Raw genomic sequence first — 27,128 nt, forward strand, 5'->3', positions numbered from 1 at the left:
CCGGCAGTGCCTGCCAGTGCAGGCGATGCAGCCTGGATAGAGATCTCCGACCACAGTGTCTCGTTGACTGCACGTTGCATGGCAGTCGCCAAGCCGGTCGTTGGTTAGTGGGATATCGGTTCGACCCTCGCGCTCATCAGTGCGCGACTGTATGGAATGAGGCCTGTTGAGTGGTACTGCCTGACGTTAGTGGCTGCACCAGTGAATGGTGCTTGAGTGACAACGCTTCTCCACACCACAATGCAGTCACCTTTTCTCCAGTGATCCTCGATATGATGTCTCTTTCCGGCTTTGCAGGCGCTGTTTGTGTGTGGCCTGGCCCAGCGTACTTTGCTTTCTATACCCGAGGTGTCACACAGTCACCCAGCCATGATGAATTGACATCCTGGTTTTCATTAAGACAACTTGTTAAAGAATGGGTGGTCTTGCTGACGTACCGATGACAGAAAAAGTGGCATAATGGCGAAACAGCTGCTTTCTGTAACCTTGCTTGGTTATACGTTCATCAGGTAGTGATCTGAAAGGATTGGCTAGTGGGCATTAAAACACACAAAGAACTTCAGTTACATACTGCGACGCTTTCTTCATAGCATTACGGAACATACGTATTTTCTTCTTTGGTTTATAAGTATGGGACCGAGGTCCCTTTATTGTAGCACATTAAGTTAGTCCCAAGGAGTATTACTCTGGCAATAACTTATTTTTTCTAATTTTGTGATTGAGCTCTTTCAGTATAGAGCGACTGAAATGTATACAAATTATGGGCCTAGTGTAAAACTGCCAGCGCCACGTTACTATGTGGAGCCGCTGTCGGAGTCCTGTTTAGTTCCATCTGTCACAGAAACCGTGGTCGGAGGTTGACGGGCAACACGGCAACAGGTGCACACTGGCGGGTCATATACTGTACCTGAGAGTGGCCGGGCTGTGGCCACATGCACAGGGAAGCCGCTACTTGCTGCACACACTGATGGTGCAGCTGTGTGCCATCGCCTACATCGCCGTCGGTGTGGCCAGCATTTACACCGCCAGAGGGGACGTGGACGGCATATCGCACACGCTAATGCACTTGCTCGAGGTCGTCTCCGGCATGGTCAAGGCGGGGCTCTTCTTCAGCAAGAGGCAGTCCTTTTACCGCCTGGTGCAGGACCTGGATCTGATGGCGTCAGAGGACTGGGACCGCCCCGAGCTGGAGTCCGCACGCCGCTGGGCCCGCCGGATGACCGTGTCGCTGACTGCCTACATCTACACCCTCATCCTGCTGTGGCTGCCGGCGCCGCTGCTGGCCGGCGGCGACCACAAGCTGCTGCCGGTGGTGCAGATCGAGGGAGTGGACTGGTCACTGTGGCCCGGCGCGTACGCCGTGCTCTACGCTCTGCAGTGCTCTGTGCTCCTCACCCAGGTCCCCGTCGTCATCGGACTGGACTGCTTCTTCGTGGCGGCCATGCTGCACGTGGCAGCCCTGCTGCAGCTGCTGGGGCAGCGCGTGTCCGAACTGCAGGTCATCAATGGCAGTGTCGCGGACCTGGCTGGCGATGTGGGTCTTAAGAGGCGGCAAGTGCTGTACGCGGAGCTGTGTACCTGCATCGTGAACCATCAGAAGATCACGAAGTAAGTCTGTATGAAGGTCGATTCATAGTTGATGGAAGGGAATAGGATTGGAATGGAAGAGCAAAACATTCCACAATGCATTTCAAATGGCGGCATTCGTGCAAATCATGAAGGGACCTAGCCTGCATTGAACTGAATCTCACTGTTAAGATTTCCCAGAATTATAGTTTTGATGTTGACATTAATGAGGGAGCTCTCGCTGTGCTCACTCATGTAACAGTGGTTCAAATGGTTCAAATGGCTCTGAGCACTATGGGACTCAACATCTGTAGTCATCAGTCCCCTAGAACTTAGAACTACTTAAACCTAACTAACCTAAGGACATCACACACATCCATGCCCGAGGCAGGATTCGAACCTGCGACCGTAGCGGTCACGCGGTTCCAGACTGACGCGCCTAGAACCGCATGGCCACACCGGCCGGCTGTTACAGTGGTAAATGATGACTAACTGACAACCTCAGCTACCGACAGGTGTTGTTGTTATACCTCGATGTGGACAGCTGAAAATGTGTGCCCCGACAGGGACTCGAACCCGGTTTGATGTTTTCGGGGCACACATTTTCAGCTGTCCACATCGAGGTATAACAACAACACCTGTCGGCAGCTGAGGTTGTCAGTTAGTCTTCATTTATTCCAGGGAAAAGCTGCACGGTCATCAACAGTAACTGTTCTTTCGAGAACAAGTTACTGTCTTCATATATATTGTTACAGTGGTGTTTGGAATTTCAGCGACATTCTATTGTCCTATTTATTCTTTTGTTGATATTCATCTTACAATCTATTTTCAAACAGCAGTCAGTTCCGTTAAACTTATCTTGCAAATTCTTTCTTATCTCTAACAGAACTGCTCGTCTTATAACACTGTGTACACCTGGAACATTGCACATTGTATAATAAGCAGTTTAATGTTCAGCTTGTTCGAAATAAAAACGAAAAGCGCTGGTAATACAGTTCTGTCTCTGTCATTACTTTCAAGATTATTAACAAACATTTCAATAAGTTTCCTTAGTGTTTATTGAACTTACTATTCTTCTTTAATTCATTAAATTACGTGTCACTAGCGCCAATTATTATAATATTTTATTAATAATAAATTAATTGATGTAACTTTGTTACCCATTACTTCCCTCTATAACCGGATTAACTATTCCTCGCTTTCTCTGTAGGTGTCCTGTGTACCAATCACTTCTTTGCGTGGTTGTGCACACACATCTTTTTTCTAGAATTTGAGTCATTACCTCGTCATCAGTTACTCGACCAATGTATTTAGTCTGAAGTATTCCTCTGTAGCATCACTTTGAAAAATCTTATACTTTTTTCTTGTCTGAACTGCTTATCGCCCACAATTCCATTTCTTACGAGACTACACTCCAGATAAATACCAGAGAAAATAATTCCTAGCATTTAAATTTATATTTAATCTTAACAAATCTCTTTTTTCAGAAATATTTGTCTTTTTGTTCGTAGGCTGAATTTTATATCAGCTCTAATTAGTCCGTCACAGTTATTTTGCTGCCTAAATAAATAAATTTGATCTACTACTTTTTGCGTCTCACTTCCTAATTTTTTCATTAGGATCACTTGTTTCGTTTCAGCTACGTTCTATTGTCCTTTTTATTCTTTTGTTGATATTCGTCTTAAAACCTCTTTTGAAACAGTTTATTCCGTTAAACTTATCTGAAAATTCTTTGCCATCTCCAACGGAACTGTAATACCATTTACGAACTTCTGTTTTCATTTCTTTTCCCTGAAACTTCTTCATTCTCCTTCCAGCTCTCTCATTGATTTCCGTTGCCGTTTGCTAAATGTACATGTTGATTGACATTGGAGATACGCAGTAACATCGTCTAACTCCATGCTCAGCTAGAATTTCATTTTCATGTCGTTCGTTTTTGATGTTATTACGACATGGGTCTTTGGCGCCCAGTAATATAACCTTTTGCAATTTAATATAAATAAGTGAGTGTCCACCTTGACTGGACAGGACTTTCCGGGTGAGTATACAGATTTAGAGTTCAATAAGTTCAACCTCTGAATGAATGTGAATGTGTCTGCTAATGTGTCTGGGATGTAATCGGCCAGGGTTCAGTCTTTGTTGCATGTGCTGCAGGTACCTGCGCGACTTGGAGGCCGCCATGAGCACCATGGTGTTGGTGCAGCTCTCCACCAACATGATCTGCCTCTGCATGGGTCTATATCAGCAGATTCAGGTGAGGACAACATACGTATGAGGCCTGTTTTCTTTAAATATAATTTTATTTTAAGCAAACCCAAGTGCACTTTCAAAGCTCTTAAATAACAGCTGTGTCGAAGGTTACGTGTCCACTTGCTTTGCGCACACTTAATGCATGTAGGAAAATAGTGCAGCGACTTTGGCGCCACCTGTGCCACACTGACGCCGCCTATCTCAGTACAGGACGTGAACATATTATTCCCACAGTTTTGACATCTGTTCGGTAGAAAAAGCAATGGGCCTCGCTGTATTGCGGTAAGACGTAGCCTCTAGGATAAAACACCCCTATCCAAATAGGGAAGAGACAGCGGAGCCATCTTGATGTCACGGAAAACCGCCTCGATGGTCACCTCAGCGGGGTGAGACGTCTCTGGGTGGGCGTCACTGACATCCATAAGAATGGAGATGAATCTGGCAGCCTCATCTCCGTCCCTGGTAACATGGTCTTGAGCTCGTGGAGGATCCGGTTGCGGATGCTGTGTCTATTCTGGCTGGAGACTCCCAAATTTAGCCGATCTGAAAAACAAAAAACGGGTTTTCGTCTTTCAACCAAACCCTAACGTGGATTCGTGGATTTAGCTAACTGAGGAGGTGTTTTCTGGCGTAGGCAGGACAGTCTATCTGTACTTCAACCATAGAGTGACACAACAGCTTGATGACTCGACCAAGGAGCAGTCTTTGTTGTCCCCAGAGGAATACAGCGGCAAACACCCCATCATTTAAACTTCCTGCTAGACTAAACATTTCTGCCAGACTGGGACTCAAACCTGGGACCTTTCCCTATTTCAGGCAACTGCTCTACCGACTAAGCTACCCAAGCTCGACTCGTTTTCCCAGCTTTTCTTCCGCCAGTACAACCTGTGGAGTAGCCACAACTGGAAATGTAAATTATCACTCATCTTCAAAGATCCTTGTCGACATTTCGTTGTGACGATGATCACGGTCAAAAATCCTCATCACCATTCTGATGTGACGGCAGACACTGGTGTGGCATGGCATGCCATAAGGTGACGGCCCTAAGTTGACGGTTTCTCGAAAGGTGACTGCGTAACCACCAATGACAGTCTTACTAAAATATATAAATTTACTCGTATTGACGTCACAGTGCATACAGTTTCAGTATGAATATGAAAAACACCAGTACCTTAATTATCATGTAGATGCAGGATCCAGCCAATAGAGTCAAATGATCGATTTTTACACAAACTTAAGAGGGCAAAACAATCGGTTAGACAATTGCATAAATTAGCGACCGGCGACCTCCACTGACCGCTTAGGAATGAAGAAAACAACACTTACGAGTACATGAAAGAGTTACTAGATTACAAAGACCTCCTCGGCGAAGATGGCGCAGGCCGGCGTGGCGTGTAGAAGCACAGCTGCGAAGGCACTGTGGTCCAAGAGTCCCATAAAGCGGCACACCTCGCTGTCCACCGCTGCGGCCTCAACAACTGCCGCAGTTACGCCGCTCAGCGCGATGGCTCAGGCTGAGAAAATGTGTCGCAGTACACACACACGCACACACAGACTATGGGTGTCACAAAATAAGATATCAGAATAGAAAAATAATTCCAGAAGTACTGCAGACCATGTACTAAGAAACTGAAACAGCCACAAATTTGCAAATCAACTCGGCTCATCTCCGATTTACAGAGGAATTGGGAACGAGACAGGCGAGGCAGTGAGAGTCTTAATACTGCCGGGACAATTACGCTCAGTTGCAGAGGTTCGAGCTATGCTTTCAGATAGGAAGTGGGTTTCTCGAAGCCAAACTCCACACTAGGCGAAAAATCAATAAGGGGGCTTAATTCGGCGGCTATGAATCAGTCCCATGCGCGACTTGATTACCACGTGGCAAATTAATCAAGTCAGGAAGACTTGACTGAGTGAGCCCTAGGCTAAGAAGGGGTCGGACCCCACAAAACCGTGGTGCACACGTAAACTTCCCGAAGACCAGAGTGAGTACGCCTCGTCACAAATTCGAACCCCCTTGACACTGAAGGGGGAGGACGCGGTCGCCCACACACCCCCGGCCCCCAGTCCCGCCTCACGACTCCCCGCGGCACCGCCACCGTGCCCCCTAGATAAACAGCGCGGCTACAAACTCATGGGGACGAGGGGGGAAATTTGCTAATGGAAAGGAAGCCGACGGGGCTCAGTTAGTTGCATGGTTTCTTATCTACACTCCTGGAAATGGAAAAAAGAACACATTGACACCGGTGTGTCAGACCCACCATACTTGCTCCGGACACTGCGAGAGGGCTGTACAAGCAATGATCACACGCACGGTACAGCGGACACACCAGGAACCGCGGTGTTGGCCGTCGAATGGCGCTAGCTGCGCAGCATTTGTGCACCGCCGCCGTCAGTGTCAGCCAGTTTGCCGTGGCATACGGAGCTCCATCGCAGTCTTTAACACTGGTAGCATGCCGCGACAGCGTGGACGTGAACCGTATGTGCAGTTGACGGACTTTGAGCGAGGGCGTATAGTGGGCATGCGGGAGGCCGGGTGGACGTACTGCCGAATTGCTCAACACGTGGGGCGTGAGGTCTCCACAGTACATCGATGTTGTCGCCAGTGGTCGGCGGAAGGTGCACGTGCCCGTCGACCTGGGACCGGACCGCAGCGACGCACGGATGCACGCCAAGACCGTAGGATCCTACGCAGTGCCGTAGGGGACTGCACCGCCACTTCCCAGCAAATTAGGGACACTGTTGCTCCTGGGGTATCGGCGAGGACCATTCACAACCGTCTCCATGAAGCTGGGCTACGGTCCCGCACACCGTTAGGCCGTCTTCCGCTCACGCCCCAACATAGTGCAGCCCGCCTCCAGTGGTGTCGCGACAGGCGTGAATGGAGGGACGAATGGAGACGTGTCGTCTTCAGCGATGAGAGTCGCTTCTGCCTTGGTGCCAATGATGGTCGTATGCGTGTTTGGCGCCGTGCAGGTGAGCGCCACAATCAGGACTGCATACGACCGAGGCACACAGGGCCAACACCCGGCATCATGGTGTGGGGAGCGATCTCCTACACTGGCCGTACACCACTGGTGATCGTCGAGGGGACACTGAATAGTGCACAGTACATCCAAACCGTCATCGAACCCATCGTTCTACCATTCCTAGACCGGCAAGGGAACTTGGTGTTCCAACAGGACAATGCACGTCCGCATGTATCCCGTGCCACCCAACGTGCTCTAGAAGGTGTAAGTCAACTACCCTGGCCAGCAAGATCTCCGGATCTGTCCCCCATTGAGCATGTTTGGGACTCGATGAAGCGTCGTCTCACGCGGTCTGCACGTCCAGCACGAACGCTGGTCCAACTGAGGCGCCAGGTGGAAATGGCATGGCAAGCCGTTCCACAGGACTACATCCAGCATCTCTACGATCGTCTCCATGGGAGAATAGCAGCCTGCATTGCTGCGAAAGGTGGATATACACTGTACTAGTGCCGACATTGTGCATGCTCTGTTGCCTGTGTCTATGTGCCTGTGGTTCTGTCAGTGTGATCATGTGATGTATCTGACCCCAGGAATGTGTCAATAAAGTTTCCCCTTCCTGGGACAATGAATTCACGGTGTTCTTATTTCAGTTTCCAGGAGTGTATATGATTTCGTAAATAGTTGAAAGTGGTTAGTTGAAAGCATGTCAACCCTGGCTTCTTATCTGTATGGAGCTGTAGAATAAAAATAACAAAATGATGACAGATCTCAGTATACGTTTCTTTTATACCTGCTCCTCCACATTCATACGGAGTTTCCATACATAACTTTAATTTTACAGCATTTGCAACCGAATTACTTTTAAATGTATGTATTCTATTGGTTGTGGTGACGCTAAAAATTAGCTGAAACTAGGTAATTTAAAGAATACCAAACCTCGTTTCTGAAAAGTAGCGTAAAGTGGATAGCTGAAAGCATCACATGCCCTGTTCCGTACGCATATGGAAAGCAACCGAAGATGAGTAGTTGAAAGCGTTGCATGCACCGTTTCTTACCTATATCACACGTCGAAGTAACAATGCGGCACTTAATTTGAGGGCCCATTGTGTCTTGCACCAAGTGGATACAAAGATCGAGCCATCGTTGTATTCTGGACGCCAAGTGTACCTCAACCTGTAACTTACACCACTAGTGCCAATAATGCGAGTCACATGTGCATTGTACTGTTATAAAACACATCTTTACATATTTAACAATACAGGTACTTTTTGGTAACTTAAAAGTGCTATATTAATTTTAGTGCATCCATGGGTCAGAGATCGAAATTTCGTTTGTGGTACAAAGAAGAGTGAAACCTTTCAGAATGAAATTTTCACCCTGCAACGGAGTGTGCGGTGATATGGAACTTACCGGCAGATTAAAACTGTGAGCTGTGCCGAGACTCGAACTCGGGACGTTTGCCTTTCGCGGGGCACTGCTCTACCAAGGTAGGACACGAAGTACTGGGGGGCTTAAAGCTGTGAGGACGGGTCGTGAGTCGTGCTTGGGTAACTCAGTCGGTAAAGCACTTGCTCGCAAAGGCAAAGGTCCCGATCTCGACTCTCAGTGTGGCATACAGTTTTAATCTACCAGGAAGTTTCGTGTGAAACCTTTTTCAAAGACATTACCACTCCTGAGACTCTTAGAAGTACAGCAAGCCTTTCACATACTCACTGGAGTTCTTTTCCCTATAATTTGTCTTGCAGATTAGAAGTGACAGTGTGTTTTGTGTGTGTGTGTGTGAGAGAGAGAGAGAGACGTGGCACTTCATTTGAGAGTCCACTGTATCTTGCACCAGTCGGTACAAGTACTGGGTGGTGACTGGATGAGCAAAATATCTCTCTCTCTCTCTCTCTCTCTCTTTCTCTCTCTGTGTGTGTGTGTGTGTGTGTGTGTGTGTGTGTGTGGGTGGGTGGGTGGGTGGGCGTGAGTGCGCTTATCTGCGTGTGCATGTGCGCTTGTGCCAACTCCATTGCCGTTCACCCATGCTCCCCTCGCCCCCTAACCTGCATAGAGGCAACCTGGGTGTGAGCATCATTCTGTGGGCCAGAATTCTCATTATATTCCTTCTAGAGGCAACTGTATTTTTGCAGTATATTGTATGGAGAAAACTGCATGAATTACATGCCTGCCTTAGCGGAATTTCAGCATGGGGCAAGGTTTACCAGCTGTTTCTTTTTATCTACTCACTCACTACAAACCTGGCATTTCATAAGTAATCGTTAACCACAGTTCTTCCTGAGGTTTGCTGCTGAAGCTGTCGGAACCTCTCAGTATTTATGTGCAACTCAAAAGTGTAGTAGTTTGGTGCGACCTGGCATTCCATCCCTTTTCCCGTCTTCGACCCCCCCCCCCCTCTCCCACCCCCCAGTTGATCTGGTTCATTTTTAGATGTTTGGGAATTAGGCGAGGGTATAGCCTCGAGCACCGTGGCGGATGCACCTTGAGGTGCTTGCACCTTAAGGGATAGGTAGCTAATAAACGAAGGCTTCTCCACTCAGTGAGGGCAAGGTGACGATCTGCACTCAGCTGCTTTGCCGACATCACTTGACACCCCTGCTCTGATGGACAGGTTCACGGTTGGCAGATGCGCCTCTCCAGTCCTACTTGTACGTCTGATAAGCCTACTAAGTGCCCCAAGAAGCATTATGTACGTCACCGATCTTTCTGATTCACAAATCTTTGACCTAGATTTATCTTAATTCTTCTCAGAACATCAAACAGTATGATCAGTCTCGTTATTTCAAGGTCGCCGCCGTACTTGCCAACGATGTTCATCCGTGGCTGCAGAACTGTGGTTCATGGCTGAACAAAATGAGACGACATTCATTAGCTGTTCATTCCTCCCGGTCTTAGCAGCACTCCAAACGTAGACATTTCTCTAGTGGTGTTAGCGGCAGCTTACTCATGGGAGAGCAATTCCTTAGTCCTGCTGCTGATTGTCTATGACCAGTTGCGTGGAATAACACAGAGTCTTACAGGGCGTCCATTACTTGTTGTCGGATGGCAGGAGCGGGTATGGAACCTTGACGACGAGTACGCTTGGGGTCTCACGTTCCCATACACTCCGACATCGGGCCACTGTCACATTCAAAAGATCACGAATCCGGACACTGCACGAAGTGACAAGGCGATCAAATGAGCATCCACAACGGGACCCCTTTCAAAATCTGTCAGACGCTAGTAACGCTGTCCCACAAGAGTACGCGGCATCTCCGTGTTCTTTACGGTGATCTGTCATCTCACGCTGTCCACGCCCCATATAAACCCTACCATACCTCGTAACAACTCTAAATAGAAACAACACCAACACACTCTGATAGTGTCTCTCTGCCAGAGAGAATAGCGATTCTAATCTCTTACATACTCGCCGATTGTGTGTACATGTTCGAAGTTACATTTACATTCGACCATGTCTTCTAGGTGCTTCACTTTTTTTGTCAGGTACAGTATTTTATCTGATACCTGCCCGGATAACCGCACGCATTAACACTCCTTTCCGGGATTCGAGGAGATGCGCCACCGCAGAACGAATCCACCCGAGAGAGAGAAAGTGCCGGCCAGCCTGGATGTGTCTTTCGGGCGACTACGTTAATACCAGACTGATGTGCACGTCCTGCCTCAGCTACACGATTTGAAATATTTCGGAAATGTTCTCACACTTTCACTTGGGATAACACTAGACGCAGACAGTTGGGGGGAGGGGGATGGGAACGATATATAGGAAGGGTATCGGACCACCCTCCACCAGTGACACTGACAAATGTAGAATAATATGCCGACCCCGTGAAGAGACGAAATAAGGTCAAAAGAAGAATGAAGGAGTCCTATTTAGTATGGGCCATACAAATTGAACAATATTCTAGGATGAGTTGCACCAATGTTTTGTAAGCAATCTCCTTTCTAGACTGATTACGTTCTTATAGTATTCTACCAATGAAACGAAGTCTGCCCACTGCTTTACTTACTACTGAGTCTATGTGAGTATTCCATTTCATAACTCTTAAAAACTCTTACACCCACGTATTTTTATCAGTAAGACCTTGCAGACAATATTAATAATAACTTCCGACCTTTCGTAGATCATGCAGTTGTCTACAATGATTTGCTGTCCGAAAAAAGAAACACACATACCCAGATGTTGGTAAGATTTGAAAGCGACGCAAAGAGTGGCTACTTGCTTTGGATGTTCAGAAATGTAAAATTGTGGACGAAGAAGCGTAGTGTCTTATCACTACAGATTCAGCTGGAATCAGTCAACTCATACAAATACCTTGGTGTAATAGTTTGCAGGGATGTAAAATGGACCATAGCTTAAAGTTCACTCACAGGTAAATCAGGTGGAAAACTTCAGTTCATTTGTAGGATACTAGAAAAATTCAGTTAGTCTGCAAAGGAGACTACGGACAGAACGCTCGTGCAACCCGGTATTGGTCAAGAAAGTACGACTCACACTATATGGGCGACATCGAAATTGTACATAGAAGGCCAGCACCAATGCTCAGAGGTTTGTTTGACCCTTGCGAAAGCTCACAGACACGGCGAAGAAAGAACTGGTAGACGCATAACGTCGGAAGCAAACTATCCCGTAAAACAAACATTTTCTTCAGGCAAGAGCTAAAAGCATCAATGTATTTGTTGAAAGTCGTGATGAGCACATGCTGTCTTGTAGGTCAATTTATTTACGACATTTTTCAGATGTAAGACGATTATCACGATGTTGTACGCATAAAAGGAAACATTAAATAGTGAACTTCGAAATCGAATTACAATTAGCACATCACGTCGCATTCATGTTTTTCAAGTATGACATGAACATCGCATGAGTTGAAAAATGTAAGAACCAGGTACACAGGACTCTAGCACTGACTACAGCAACAACAAGTACGGTACTGTTAGTCAGGTTACAAGTGCAATACATGAGGTCACAAGTCTGTGTCAAAGAACAAGCAGCCATAGACAGACTGAGAATAAGATGAAGCATATCATAATGTCACAGAGAGGTTTACAATCGTTGGACAATGAGCTATTAATCGAGTGGTGATTGTAATTCTGTGCAGTTTTGTTATACTTTTTTTAAAGTAATACAGTCAGAAGAAGTATATTAAAAATAATGTTGTAAACATAAAAGTCTTATGTCCTACCGAACATATGTTGAAGTCAAGTAAAACGCCTGTAAAATATTAGAATCCTGTCAAATAGTAAAAGCAATCACTCTTGTAGCGTAAAAACTAAATGATGAAGTACATACATTATTATGCCCCTGCATAGAAAAGATCATCAAGATTATATAACAAACACAGCTCAAATATCAAGTTAACGAACCTGAAGATGAACCAGCGCACGTATAAAGTTTCAAGAACCAACTTTAAATGACGATAGCGAAAACAAGATTGGATTAGTTTCACTGCGCACAGATGAGCTTAAGCGATCATTCTTTATTTAATTACCAACCCGTAGGTAGCTGTCAAGCTTCATAAGCGATCGTAAATAGTTACATACATATGTCTCATACCTTTTAAAATACAGGCTGTGTTTGGCATGCATAAATGCACAAGAACGTGCTGATACAGGGATGGACACTTGTCAGTTAAACATATTGTACATTGGCGAAATTTAACTACACTATTCTTAATTGCTATACACACACTCTCAAGAATAACTGATAAAGATGTTGTTTCGCAATTAATGGATCACTTATATTACTATTTAAAAACTCTTTAACGGTGTATGAAGCTTTCTCTTTCAGCCAGGATTATATTGCCCTTCTGAACATACTAATTTTCATCCGCCACATCCTAGTTAATAATTTGTTAATAAAATATTATACTATTTACAGAAAGAAATTTTGTATTTCTCTTACTTTAGTCCCACATTCCATAGGCGAACGTCACGGCAAAATGCCCTAATAACTGGTACAATGGAATGTATCCTCTGCTACGTACTTCACAGTGGTGTGCAGAGTACAGATGTGGATGTAATGCTGTTAACAGAGCCTGGTGTTTAGCACCTTATTCATTAGCTTTAACCGGAACTGTCTGAACCTTAATCCACGTGAACGCGCTGGGAGGTTGGATGAGGGTAGAAATAAGAAAACAGTAAATACTCGCAGTCGTATACTGTGTGAGGTCTGGTAAGTTATTGAAAATCATACTAACCAATACTGTAGCATCATAGTTACTGTCCTTAAGTTTACCACAGAACACGTGTGGTCACAGCAGGATAAAGTTACGGAAACAGCATGCATCAGCGATTTGCAATGGAGTATTCGAGACAGACCAGTGGCAATTATAACTAAAAAAAGACATCACCTGGTCTAAATTCAGTGTAAAACTGGAATCAGGGTAGCCTGAAAAATGATGGCAACAAAAGAAATGACTTGGGAACAACAGAATGACAAAGTAAATCTGCTTTACGGTTGACACTTGCAACTCTACAGCTCTGCATGAATCAACATCTACATCTACATCCATACTATGCAGACCACGGTGAAGTGCATGACAAAGGATACTTTCCACTGTACAGAGATGTGAATTATGTGAAATACATGTACTTGAAATGCAAATGCAAAATACCTATTTTTATTTTGTATTTGAAATACGTTTTCTCAAAAAGCATTTCCTATTTTTTTAAATACTTAAAATATAGATAATTTGTAAAATGTAAAATGCTCCTCTTGAACTTTTTTATTTCATACTTCATAGTTTTCATTCATTTAGTGAGTAGTTTTTTAAAAACAAAACTAGTTCTATGGCGAATACAGATGCTGCATTAAGTGCCAAAAGCATACCTGTCACGTGAATATGGCCACGTCCCTAATTATCAGAAAAGGCAGCAAGACTTGAGTGCACGTTGTATGTTTACCAACACGATTTGTTTAATGTTAAACGTAGCGAAATCATCTGATAACGTCAAAGGAATTGAATGAGCAAGAGAGTGAGGTTACACATTACATTTATAACTTCAAGAGGTATGTATATGGCCAAATCTCAAAGAAATTTATGCAAAAATGTTTATGATGCAGCCAGGTCAAAGTGTCAATCATTTTGGAATATGTTTTCAAGGTTTCCTAAAACTTGTGAAACCTATTTGGAACTAATTGGAAAATGCCCTACTCATCTGTGTTCCACACGATGGAATTCATACCGTAATTCTATTCACTCGGGGCTACTCTAAATGAAACATTAAGGAAACTCGGATAAGCAACTTTTAAAGAAATTAAAATACAATTTATTAATGAATAGATGAGCTGTTAAACATCTATTTCTGATGCTATCAGAAATTTAGAAGGGGTCAAGATACATACGATGGATGTCCTTTGCCAGAACTAATGAAAATGCGAAGAATGCTAAACAGCTTGGAAATGGATAAACCTACGTACTGTGGTGTGCTGATAGCGGTTATTAAAGAAAGTCTTAGTAGGCGTTTTGAGATAATGTATAAATTAGAGGAAGCAAAAACAAAGGGTGGCATATTAGCTTACATATCTTATCCTTTTTTCAGATTGAAACGGCTACCACAGGCTAACAGAGAATACGTTAAAGAATTATTTCAGAAGCGCAGAAGATGAAGCAAGAAGAACAAGGAAACGAAGAAGATGGGAAGAACTTGCAGCATTCTGATAAAAAAGACAGTGAATCTCATTACCTGTTTGTCGATGACCCTGATTCTTCTGTAGCCAGTGATAGTGGAAACACTACAGTAGATCTGGAAACACTACAGTAGTGAAAAGTTAATGGCAATGGTTTAGATTCCTTGAACAGATAACCAAGTGTAAAATTTGTTTCCATAAGTGCCAAGACCTGCTCCTGTTGAACGACTATTTTCTTTTGGGGGGATAGTAATGAGGCCACATGAACTAAACATGGCAGATGAAATATTTGAACAATTATTGCTGTTAAAATCAGTGAAAATTGGCGTTAAAATGTTCACTAACTAGAGGTATTTTATTTGAATAAATATATTTTGAAAATACGTATTTTGCATTTTGTATTTAAATGCTTTTATTTCAAACCATTTTGTATTTACATCTGATATAGAAAAAAAAATAATTATTTGTATTTTGAATTTGGACACTTTTAATAAACTATCTTGCCCATCTCTGCCACTCTACAACAAGCTGTTAGAGCATCTTCCTGTTCCATTCACATATAGAACATGGGAAGAATGACGGTTTAAATTCCTCTCTGTGTGCTTTAATTAATCTAATCTTGCCCTTACAATCTCTATGGGAGTGATATATAGGGGATTGTATAATACACTCCAAGTGTCATCATTTGAAGGTTATTCTTGAAATTCTGTAAGCGGGATTTCTCGGAATAGTTAGCGTCTTTCTTCAAGTCTCTGCCAGTTCAGTTTCTTCAGCATGTCAGTGACACTCTCCTACTGGTCAGCCACACCTGTGACTAATCGTGCTGCCCTCCTATGTTTACGTTAAATATCCCTCTGTGTCCTGTTTGGTGTGGGTCCCATTCACTTGAGCAAAAAACTAACTGATCCTATGTGATCATTTCACTTCATATCTCTGCAAATTGTCACGCTCACGTATTTGTATGGTCTGACAGATTCCAATTTTGACTTGTGAATCTCGCCGCATAGTATAATATTTTTTGTTGTTTCTTTTTTGTTTTTGAACTGCAAAATTTTACATTTCTGAACGTTTAAAGCTGTTTTCCGATCTTCGCTAAAGCAATAAAAATTAGGGTAATTGCTGGTAATGCTGTTCAGATTGTTTCGATTAAATGTCCATGAATCACTATGAAATCTTATCAACATGTGACTGAGTATTGTTTCACACAGTATTTCATTACAGATACCTGTATCACCTGCGAAAAGTTTGAGGTAACTGTTAATATTGTCTGCAAGGTCGTTAATATACAACATGAACCACAAACGCCTCAGCGCACTTCCCTGGGATACACTTGATGTTACTTCTACATCTGTCTCCACAAAAGATAACATTCTGTGTCCTCAGCTCAGTCACAAATTTCGCTTAGTACCCCATACGATCGTACTTAAGCGTAGGTGTGGCACTGAGTTACACAGTTTTCGGAACTCGAGAAATTTTGCATCTTCCTGGTTGCCTTGATCCACGGCTTTCAGGACGTCATGCAAGACAAGTGTGAGTTGGGTTTCACATGATAGATATTTTTCGGAATCCATGTTGGCTGACATGGAGGAGGTCATTCTGTTCGAGATACCTGATTATATTTGAGCTCAGAATATTTTCTGAAATTCTATAACAAATTAACGTCAAGGCTATTAGACTGTAGTTTTTTGGATCACTTGTGATACATCGAGCGAGGTGGTGCAGTGGTCAGCACACTGGACTCACATTCGGGAGGACGACGGTTCAAACCCGTGTCCAGCCATCCTGATTTACGTTTCCGTGATTTCCGTGAATCGCTTCCGGAAAGTGCCGGTATGGCTCCTTGAAATGGCTCGGCTGACTCCCTTCCCTAATCCGATCGAACCGATGACCTCGCTGTTTGGTCCCCTGCCCCGGATTAACCAACCAAACAACTTCTCCTACCGTTCTTGTAAATGAGCGCGAACTCTGCTTCTTTTCAGCTACGGAGCACAGTTCTTTTTGTTGGAGGGAAATAAAGTACATTATGGTTAAAAGAGGGACTAACTCGGAGATTTGGTATGGAATGTGGTAGGCATTCTGTTCGACCCTATACCCTTGTTCTTATTTGGCGATTTCAGCTGCTTCCTAACACCACTGACAGTAACATCTATATCGCTCATATTTCCAGAGTTTCGAGAATGAAACTGGAGCAATAAACCTAGACTTTGTAAGAAACAGTTGAAAATGTAGTACAGCATTTCTACTTCCACTTTGCTGCCCTCAGTTTCAGCCCCTGTATCGTTCTTGAGTGTCTATACACTAATTTTAGTGTTACTTAACAGCCTTTGCATATGACCAGAACTTCTTTGGGTTTTGCAAGACGAATTTCGATAACATTCTGCTACAGCAGTCGTTGAAGACTTTTCAGAGCTAAACTTGTTTCATTCAACACCTCCCAATCTATAGCTCTATGTCACGTGTTGCAGCTATTACGTAGCAATCCCTGTTTCTTTAGAAGTATGTTTACAGTGACTGGATGTCATAGAGGACTCTCCCATCATGAACTGTTCTGTTCGTGCATGTCTATCAAGAGCATGTTCACCTATTCTTCTAAAGTAGAGCTAAAATTCATTGACAGTGTCCTCTCTAGAGCTAAACATTTTGAATTCTTTATCGAGATACGATACTACTGCCTCTTTATCCAATTTTCTGAAGATATAAATCCTAATTTTTTTTAGTTGTCCTTTGTACTTGCTTAATTATTGTTGCTACAACTACCTTATGGTCACTCACTACATTTTCTCAAAGATGATAGATCTGTCTGTTGTCGTTACTTCCAGTTCGTTTACATCATTACTGGGCTTCCAAAAATCTGTTCTCAGAGAACGCATTTGGTAATGTTTCGTCTTTGCAGATAGTCTTGTCACGCTCACCATTTACAAAACTGAATTTTGCCAGTTGACTGATGGATTATTAAAGTCTCCTACAGTGGTGATTAGTGTGATTGGGGAACTTAAATATTAGTGAACTCAAATTTTCTCTGAAACATTCGGTTACGTCCTGAGGTGAGTCGAGTGGTCAATAGAAGGCTTTGAATACAAGTTTACGCTCACTCTTGGTATTAAGTTTTGCCTAGACAATCTCGGACGCAGTTTCAGTTTGTATTTCGTTGGAACTGAGTTACTGTCTAAGGCGACAGATACACTATCTCCGTTCCTCATTAGCATATCTTTTTGTTACGTGCTGAAATTATCCCAAAAAATATCGCTGCTGTCAATTTCATTTTTTAACCAGTCTTCCCAATCGAGTTTTATATGATCTTTATCGCTTTTTAGGACCGCTTAGAATCTGACACTTTTCGCGAAAGCTTCGTTAGTTATTCACTATGATTTCCATACATCCGCCGTTAGAGGACATTTCCTTAGATCTTACACTCATATTTTTGGGCCTCTTAGAGCTATCGTTATCTAGACTAGAAGGAGAGTCGCCTAATCTAAAATGAAACGTGTACGCACTCAGCCACCCGGCCAGCCGCCTCTGATATGTACTGCTCAACCGATACATTTAGAGCGACCCTACGCTTCACAACCATATGACAGAAGACCATGTAGGGCGACGTGACCTCAACCAGGTCCCGCAAAATGAAAGGCAGAAACGCATGGCTAATTCAATCAGCAACAACTGGAAACCCGTCACCGAAGAGAGCACTTGAGCAACCAGTTTTGTCTGTCTAAAGTGGATGTCAAATTCTGGCCATGTAAGCATGCCAGCCAAAGAATCTCAGTAGGAGTGAAATGTGGTCTTTGATCTTTGATGTATATCATCATACCCTGCCACCTCTCTCCTGATACTCTATCCTTCTCCGCTCCTTCTTCTCTCCCCTAACGCTACCCCTCCCCTGCTCTCTAATTCAATCACAGCTCAGTATTAAAAAAAAAAAAAAAAAAAAAAAAAAAAAAAAAAAAAAAAAAAAAAAAAAAGCCAATCACAGCCCAGTGTTTTAACGTCCATTAAAACTAAACAGGCCAATCAGTATGTAGATGCAGTCTTCGCCATGTACACGGTATCAGAACAACCTGAATTTTGGATGATGTTCAAAAGTATTCGATTATTTTAGAAAAACGTGTAAAGACATTGACAATACTGGTGTAGGCTCCAATGTTTCCAGCTCTGTGTTATTTAATAAAAGTATTTGTGTCAAATACTGTACTTAAAATTCTGCGCCACACATAGACACACGCACACACACACACACACACACACACACACACACAATATTTATTTCAACGTCATTTCCATGTCTTAAGTTGCTGGTAGATCAGCACTTTGAACGAGCATAGTTCACTTACTGCACCTCACTTTGTGTAAGGTGCAATGGACCCCCATATTAAATATTTCCGTGTCCAAACTGTATTTATTATGCAAAAAATATGTAAACACACTTGATAGTTATGTCTATGTTATTACAGAGTTAGAACAGTCAAATTTGACAGATTCTGCTAGGCCTAAATGACGCTATGAATTTACAGAAAAATACATCTGCAGACACACAACGGTGACATCAGCGTTATTAGCACATCGAAAATGTCTGTCAAAATACTTAAAGGATGTAACGTATGGTACTCCTGCATTTAAAATGTTTACAAAAATACGTCAACAGCGCTAACACAGTATTACGTCAAATGTCACAATAATGTTTTCACGCCTAAAATATCTATGAAAATATGTAAAGGGAGTAACTTACAGGTAAAAATCTTAAAATTTTAAACATTTTTCGGTTGTGCGCTCACCAACCGTATATGCAAATATATAAAAACGTAATAGTCAGCCAGCCGGTTGCACTTGACTTTTACAACAACAAAAAAGTTGTGTGGAACCTGTTGGCTGACTGTTACATTTGCGCAAGTAACTTACAGTATTGTTATATCTAAATTGTTCTATAACTGTACAAATCAAATGGCTCTCCTAAAATGACTTGCTTAGCAGGGAGTTGGAAGTTCCTCTTAGGTCTAAGTAAGGCTATGTTACCAGGGGGCGCCGACTTATAAAAAATATTGGGGGGGGGGGGCATACTGGGGGTCTTGCCCCGGGAAATTTTCTAAATTTTAGATGAAAAATAGTGAGTTTCAAAATTTTTTAATCATTTTAGAGTCATATTATCAACATTAGAACCCCGAAAACTGGACTCTCAATAACTCGACGCTCTGGGAAACTCGACAAGCTTGACACAATTTTTGGCTTTGAAAAAAGAAACAAAACACAAACGCGCACGGTATTTTCGTAAAAAGCTAATTTAATTTACAGTAATAATCATGCTTATAGACTATTACAGAGCAGTGAATTATAGCTCTGAAAAGACTGAATTATTTTTAAATAAATACAAAACTAACACTAAAGGAATAAAAGATAAAATATTGTTGTCGTAAGTAATAGCGCTTTAATTAATAAGTGAAATAGCTAACTTTGAATAAGGGTTCATTAAATAAAAACAGTATCTCAAAGTTTAGGCTTTAATACAGTTAATAAAGTTAATACTGTATACTTTCAGTCAAAAAGTATGTAAATAGCTGGTTTTAATGTGATCTTACACCCTAAAAGTATTTAAGTATTTGAAAATAACTAATACAGTACTATAGTAATATAGTAATACAGTTATAAACTAGCACTAATATTTCGAAACTGAAAATTTAACATTATGTATGTATTTAATTCTTCTTTATTAAGCTTTTTAATATTGCTCTAAATGCTATTATTACGGCTAGAGTGTCTTTAGAAAGGTATAAATGTCGACCATTTGACTGCATTACTGAATATGAAGTCGTTGATGACTGGTCGGATATCCAGTTCATGCAAAACAACTCGGTGGGCATGAAGAACAGCCAAGTTGTTCAATCACTTCTGTCCCATTGTTGATCGGAGATATGACTTCAGACGTCTAAGGGCGCTAAATGACCGTTCTGCTGTTGCTGTCGTGATTGGAACTACTTGGAGAAGCTTAATGCACTTCACTACTTCACATAACATTTTTCCAACTGCAGGCTCTTGTGTAATGTACTTTCTTACATCACGCATGTTTTTTAAGACCAGTTGTATTTTATTAGCGATATCGGCTAACATAATGAAGTGTAAGCGCAGTCTCTCAACGTCTAGGTTATTTTTGAAAAACGCAGTCGATTTTTCCAAATTTGTTTCACCTCTGTTTACTAAAAGCAAGCACTCTTGTTCAACTGCAATGATGTGTGTAAGTCCAGTTGAAGCAAACCGCTCAGTAATGCAAGATTGCACCATTTCACAAACTTCAGTGTAAATAGCTTTCTGGTATTCCTTTGGGGTTTCGAAAGTGTGCGGTGTTCTGGCTACGTTGTTTTCATACTTCTTTGGTATACTTCGATTCTGAGGAAGTGAAGGATCATCAACTTCTGAAGGTTTTGCTTTTAAACACAATTCCGAAAAGTGTTCAAAACTGTCACGCCTTCCATTCAATATACAAATCAAGACCTCATTTTTTTTTATTTTTTTTGCCAAATTAGCAACACTTAGATGAGGGCATTGAATTTTTTCATTGACATCCTCTACAGGGTTCATTGCATGGCAATAAAGACGTCAACAGAAATAAGTCTTGAATTGTAACATTGACTCAAGGTAGCCTGCACATTTGCAACCTGCCTCTGTTTTGTCCTCTGCAGAAAATGTTTCAAAAAACTCTATAAGTTCTTCAAAGTTTTTCGATATTCTCAAGATACTAGAAACTCGCATTGTCCATCGAGTCGGACAAAGGGGTCGTAGACCAGCTTGGTCGTTGGCGCTCTCACAGCGTATGTTTCTGAAAAGTCCCACCCCTATGTTGGATTCCCTTACAGTGTTTGTTAAGTCCTTGGTCAAGCCATATCCGTCATAGACGTAAGATGGCGGAGACTGTCTACAACTGCCAAGTCTAATCTGTGAGCAGTGGAGTACATATAACGTGCGTTTGGTTGTATATCCAAAACTAACTTTTTTTAGGCCTTTGAACTTACCTCTCAGATTCGAGGCACCATCATAGCACTGATCTCTTAAGTTATCCATTGACAAATCAAGCAAAAAGTCTTTTAAAATACTAAACAGAGTTTGTGATTCGGTGTTGGGGGTATCGTATAAGCAAAAAATAGAAGTTATTTCGAAGGATTTCAACCTTTACTCCAGTGGAGTTGACCAACAGTCCGCCTCGAATGGCCGATGCTGTTTATCTATCTGCTTTGTCTCTTTATTATAATGCGAATGTACATGTGTGTTTTTCGTTATATGCTTGGTAATGACACATAGTTGCTAAGGCGTTTTTATGTTAGACATTTTATGCTTAGCACGCATGGTTTTGACACTAATTTTTAGTTACTGTCGGGGGGCTACGCCCTCTTACAATAATATTTAAAAAAAAAATTATACCTTGGCTTTGTAGTTTGTTCTCAGGTAAATTGTTAATGTTGCTATACCAATAGATAGGTTTATCCAATTGTAGGACGGCTTTGTCACATTTTGTTTATATGTATATTTGCTCTAAGTAATTTTGAGACAGTTTGTCTCTCGCCCCTGCGCTTGCGCTTGCGCATGCGCTTGGCCGCGGCCGAGCCTCGCCGCGTAACTGCTCACAACGCCTAGTTTTCGAGCCGCTTTCGTGTGGTCCTGATTTCTGGCCGGCGTAGCTCCGTCTACGTTCGCCTTAATGGTTTTAATTGTGACTGACATAATCTTATGATTATGCGTCTTTATTGTTTCAATTTTTAATCTGTGACATGGCCAGTGTTTGGCTCACAAAATAATTTAATTTTTTGTAAGTATCACAATTTCTTTAATATTCAATCATTAGACAGATAATGCATTTTAGTGAGTAATATATGTCCGTATGTGGTTTAATTTATAGGTTCTGAAGAAGATTCCATTACTGGAATCGAAACCTAGGTAAACGAGTAAAATTACCTTGCAACTGAAGGCTGAAAAAATTGTTTATTTGCTGTACATTTCACAGTTGCTGACACGCTGCAATATGTTAAAGATGTATATATCGTATAAGCCAATAAAGTCTTCATCGACAGTACCAATACAAAATGGCATGTGTTCGTGAATCGAAGAATCACTTGTTTCGTCAACCACAATAGAAAAATGTTTAGTCTTCTTGATTTAAGCCAATACCTTACTCAACACAGACTTTCCAAGTAGATCAATGATCTCGTTTTGAAAATCGTAGGACGTCCACTTCTGCCCCGAACGCTCTGACCAATCTTTAAACTCAGTTGTGTCATTCTTTCAGAGTTCCAACAATTGGAAAAAATTTGAGTTTACATCTTCGTGCCCTCTAATTGCTAGTCCTTGTCGGCATAGAAATTGCACGGTAGTAAAAATTGTCTCAAAAGCTAAACGGCCTTTCTTTGTATCATTATCTAACTGTTCATTCAATTGGGAGGCCGCCGGCCAGAGTGGCCGAGCGGTTCTAGGCGCTACAGTCTGGAACCGAGCGACCGCTACGGTCGCAGGTTCGAATGCTGCCTCGGGCATGGATGTGTGTGATGTCCTTAGGTTAGTTAGGTTTAGGTAGTTCTAAGTTCTAGGGGACTGATGACATCAGCAGTTAAGTCCCTTAGTGCTCAGAGCCATTTGAACCAATTGGGAGGCCACACTTCGATTGGTGATAGAATTTAGTTTCGGAACACCTTCTTTTTGCGTGAACGTATTTTCATGAAGACTGAATTTTTCCAAAGCCTTTTTCCAGTTAGAAAACCGTACAGAAGTAAATGCATTTATTTTAAGAAAATTGTAATAGATTTTTAGCATCTACCTCTTTGTAGGTTTTTCAAAAACTTTTTCGGTAGATGCTTCATACTCTAGCCATGTAGATTTGATCAACCAAGGCTTCTGAAACGATCTTCCCTTACCGGATTGTCCAGGTTTCGGCTGTGATCGGTTCTCGCCTGAAGACGACGAAGCAATTGACGACGCAGTAATTGTTGGAGGTTGACCTGCAGTGTCATCAACGTCCAAGTGCACCTTTTTTGCTAACAAATTTATCCATTGCAAACTTAATTCACAATACAGTAAGAGACTAAAGTAAACGAATAAAACAAGTCATCTGAAATAGTTCACTAGGCACTAAAGTTCAGAACACTAAACACGTCTGCAGCATGCACCGAATGAAACTGTCTACACTGAATGACTGCGACAGCACCGTGGGCTTTATATAGCCGTGGCACCGTAATGCCCCAAAGCGTGAAGGCGATGCGATTGCGGAGTGTTCCGGGCGCTTCTGCTCCAGTCCTTTTGATGTCGCCGCGGCCGCAGCGCTGGCCGGCTGGCCCACCGGCGCCAGACTTTACCCGAGGATTCGCGCACCGGGACAAATTCTAAGTGTGCCTGCAGCACCATAAATTATCATAATTCACACCACTCGTTTTCAGTTAACCTGCTTACTACCATAATAATTATTTGTTTTAACTCATTACTGAATGTATTTTAAAAGGTAACTATCCTCAAACAAGGAAAATAAAAAAATTCCAACATAATTTTGTGATTTTACGCGCCATAATATAATTACTAATTTTCTTAAATTATTGGGGGGCTCCAACCCCCAAACGAAGTTTAGAGGGGGCTTGGGCCCCCTCAGGCCCCATGGAGTCGGCGCCTGTGTATGTTGCTGGTAGTACAGGAAGTGGCCAGGCACCATTTTATGGAGAAAGAATGCCGTGATTGACGTTATGAACTCACGCTAATGAATCCTTTTTTATTACGTTTCATCGTTAACATAACTGTGGTAGCATATTTATCGTCTGGCGCAGGATTTTCTGACATTTTAGAGTAACAAATCTTGCTTTATGAAATCTTTAATGTTTTGTATAACTTAAACTGTCTGTTTTTATAATACACAAGCATAACTGTGTAATGCTGCAAATACGAAATTTAAACACAACACAGTATTGTCAAAGACAATAATGGATAAGGTTTCACACAAAGAGGAAAGTTTAGTGTCTCAAAAATATGATCTGTACAACGAAATACAACTATTTATCAAAATCCATAAAGTTTTTGAATAAAAAACACACATTTTGCTTATCATATACAGGAGTATAATAACAGCTCTCTCATTGCTGACAAAAATTGAGATTTGCATCAAAATACAACTGTCTCTATTATTTACGTAGAAACATGATTATTTCGAGTACAAAACACATGTAGAACTACTATTTATATTTATCTATTGCTACACATCGGACTTCGCAGTTTTACTTTGAGGCAAGATGTTAAATAATATACGTTTCAGTTTGATAATGAATACGTAATATTAAAATATATAACTGAACTCTGTAGCTATATTAACAGAAAAAAATTAGTTACGAAAGGAAGCAGGAATAGTGACGTGAAAGTAAGGGGAAACCCACTGCCATGACCCTCTGTCCCTAAACTGTTACAGTGGTAATCTACAGACTTGGAATTACTCAAAAGTATGTACCATACAATATATTACATTTCAGTTTATCCTTAAGATAAATTACTGCAAAAATAATCCTGCATGGCTCAGCAGCACTTGAGCCTGCGCATTACCATTTGCTTTGCTACACACTCTAATTGAACACATTACATCATTAATTAGCCTACTCATTAGCATCCCATTCTGATTCATTACCATCTCCTTCCCTCTGATGAGGCTTCCCCTTTACTGTTCCATGACTGAACTACTTTGTAAGGTTGTCCTGCTTCTGATGTTATTCTATGGATATGCTCCAAACGTCACTGACATTGATCGATTTCGTTACCAGGTATATTAGGCCGTACTTCATCATCAGTTTCCATTTGCTCCCCGTTATAAAATAAAAGGCTCTTGATATTCTGTTGCCAGTACATTAAAGTAACTTCCATCCATTGGTTATCTTAACCAATTCAAATCGTCCACTCACCTCCTCCTTTATAGATGTTGTAAATTACATTGGAGCGCTACTTATTCAGGCATCCCAGTTTCTCAGCGATTGTAGACAGCTGTTGCCTGTCTCCCAATATTTGTAAGTAGACAGGTTAAGTACCACGTCCAGTCATAAAGTGTACCATCCCTTAGTCAGGTTGTTTAGGTATGCTCATAATCTGTCCTTAACGCTTGGAAAAAAGTTATACACACATGAACCGATGGTCCTATTGCTCCAGTCGCGCTGCCATTCATATGGAGTTGAATTTTGTTAATGTTATTTACCACTGCAATCATTTGCACACAGTTAAGTCTGCCTAGAGTTAACAGCACAATAGCACACTGCTCAATATCATACCGAATGTCGAAGAAGCTACTGATGCGGTCGCAGGTTCGAATCCTGTCTTGGCCATGGATGTGTGTGATGTCCTTAGGTTAGTTAGGGGACTGATGACCTCACATGTTAAGTCCAATAGCGCTTAGTCATTTGAACCATTTTTTGCCGAAGAACCAGATTCTTAGTATTACCAGTATAGCTTCGACAGGTGTTATACCGGTGGCCTCTGTAAGCCTAAGAAGTACGCTTCGGTGATTTTATTTAAGAGTGGTTCTGAAATTCTCGCATCACAGACGATGTGCCGATAAACAGGCTGTAAGACCAACTATTGGATTTAAGATAGCATTGCTGCATGCCTAATAACATGCAACAGTAGCTTAAGGTCTGTGGTACCAGCTTACACAAACTTGTGTGTAATTTTCAGTGCTGTCATAACTTGAGTATTCCATACGATTTTTAAAAAGATATGCGTTGCTTGAGTGGAGGCACTACTTACAGGTTAAACCACATTTATCAATGAACTTATTTCAATCTTTTTACCACACTTTAAAGAATTCAGAAGTTATCTGTATTGTTGATCAAAAAATGTAAAGATTTGCTCTATAGCATTACAAAACACACATAACACTACTGCTCATCTAACTTAGAGTTTATGATGCACTAGTCAATGAGAACAAATTGACCACTGTACTACATTTTAAAGGACCAAACAAGTTTTTTATCGATATCAAAGTCAGATAATTATTATAGTGACTCCCCCCCAAGCTAGGTAAAAACTTTATTACATAGTACAAAACATTTGTCACCTTCTGCTGATAGTGCTAATTTCTGTTAATGCACAATGCAGACTATGTGACACTTCACCACCCCCCCCCTCCCCCCACCGCCATGTTACAGCAAAATTGTAACACATTCGCCCATATTGCCATGTTACAGCAAAACTTGTAAGAAATTGCTCCATATATCACCATGTTAGAGCAAAATTGTAACAAATTACCCCATAAACCACAATGTTACAGTTAAGCAATGACTGCAGTCACCCCAACTATGGTGACTATCATCACACTGAATGCAGTTGGGGCAATTACAGTTAGCTTATAGGGTGACTGCTATTATCTCACATTCGAAACTACGGGACACTTTGATGAAATAGCTCAATGAACAGCAGTTGTTACTACTACTTTTCCAACTACTTTTCCAGATCAACCAAAATTTATAATGGCTCCACTAGGGTATTAACTTTATCTTGTTGTACAAAACATTTGTCAACTTCTGCTAATAATGCTATCTTACACTATCACACTGTGGAAGCTACGTGGTACTTCGGTTCATAAATCGAAATTTTGCAGCAAAATTGTCGCACATTGCCTGATACGTCGCCACTTTAAAGCAGTATTGTGCAAAATTGCCAAATACATCACCATGTAATAGCAAAATTGTAAAAAAAATTGCTCTATACATCATGTTACAGCAGAA

At 41.8% G+C, this 27,128-nt stretch overlaps 1 protein-coding gene across 1 annotated transcript in view; it reads left to right on the forward strand.

Moving 5' to 3' along the window:
• Positions 1-830: 830 nt before the first annotated feature.
• LOC126235643 (odorant receptor Or2-like) overlaps positions 831-27,128 on the forward strand; it is an 82,538-nt gene continuing 56,240 nt past the window's right edge. Inside the window, exons 1-2 of the mRNA XM_049944357.1 lie at positions 831-1,608; positions 3,721-3,820. Of these exons, the coding sequence (XP_049800314.1) occupies positions 968-1,608; positions 3,721-3,820 (741 nt within the window). The 5' untranslated portion in view covers positions 831-967. The remainder of the gene's footprint in view (positions 1,609-3,720; positions 3,821-27,128) is intronic.

This window comes from Schistocerca nitens, chromosome 2, assembly GCF_023898315.1.
Source record: "Schistocerca nitens isolate TAMUIC-IGC-003100 chromosome 2, iqSchNite1.1, whole genome shotgun sequence".
Taxonomy (NCBI): Eukaryota; Metazoa; Arthropoda; class Insecta; order Orthoptera; family Acrididae; genus Schistocerca; species Schistocerca nitens.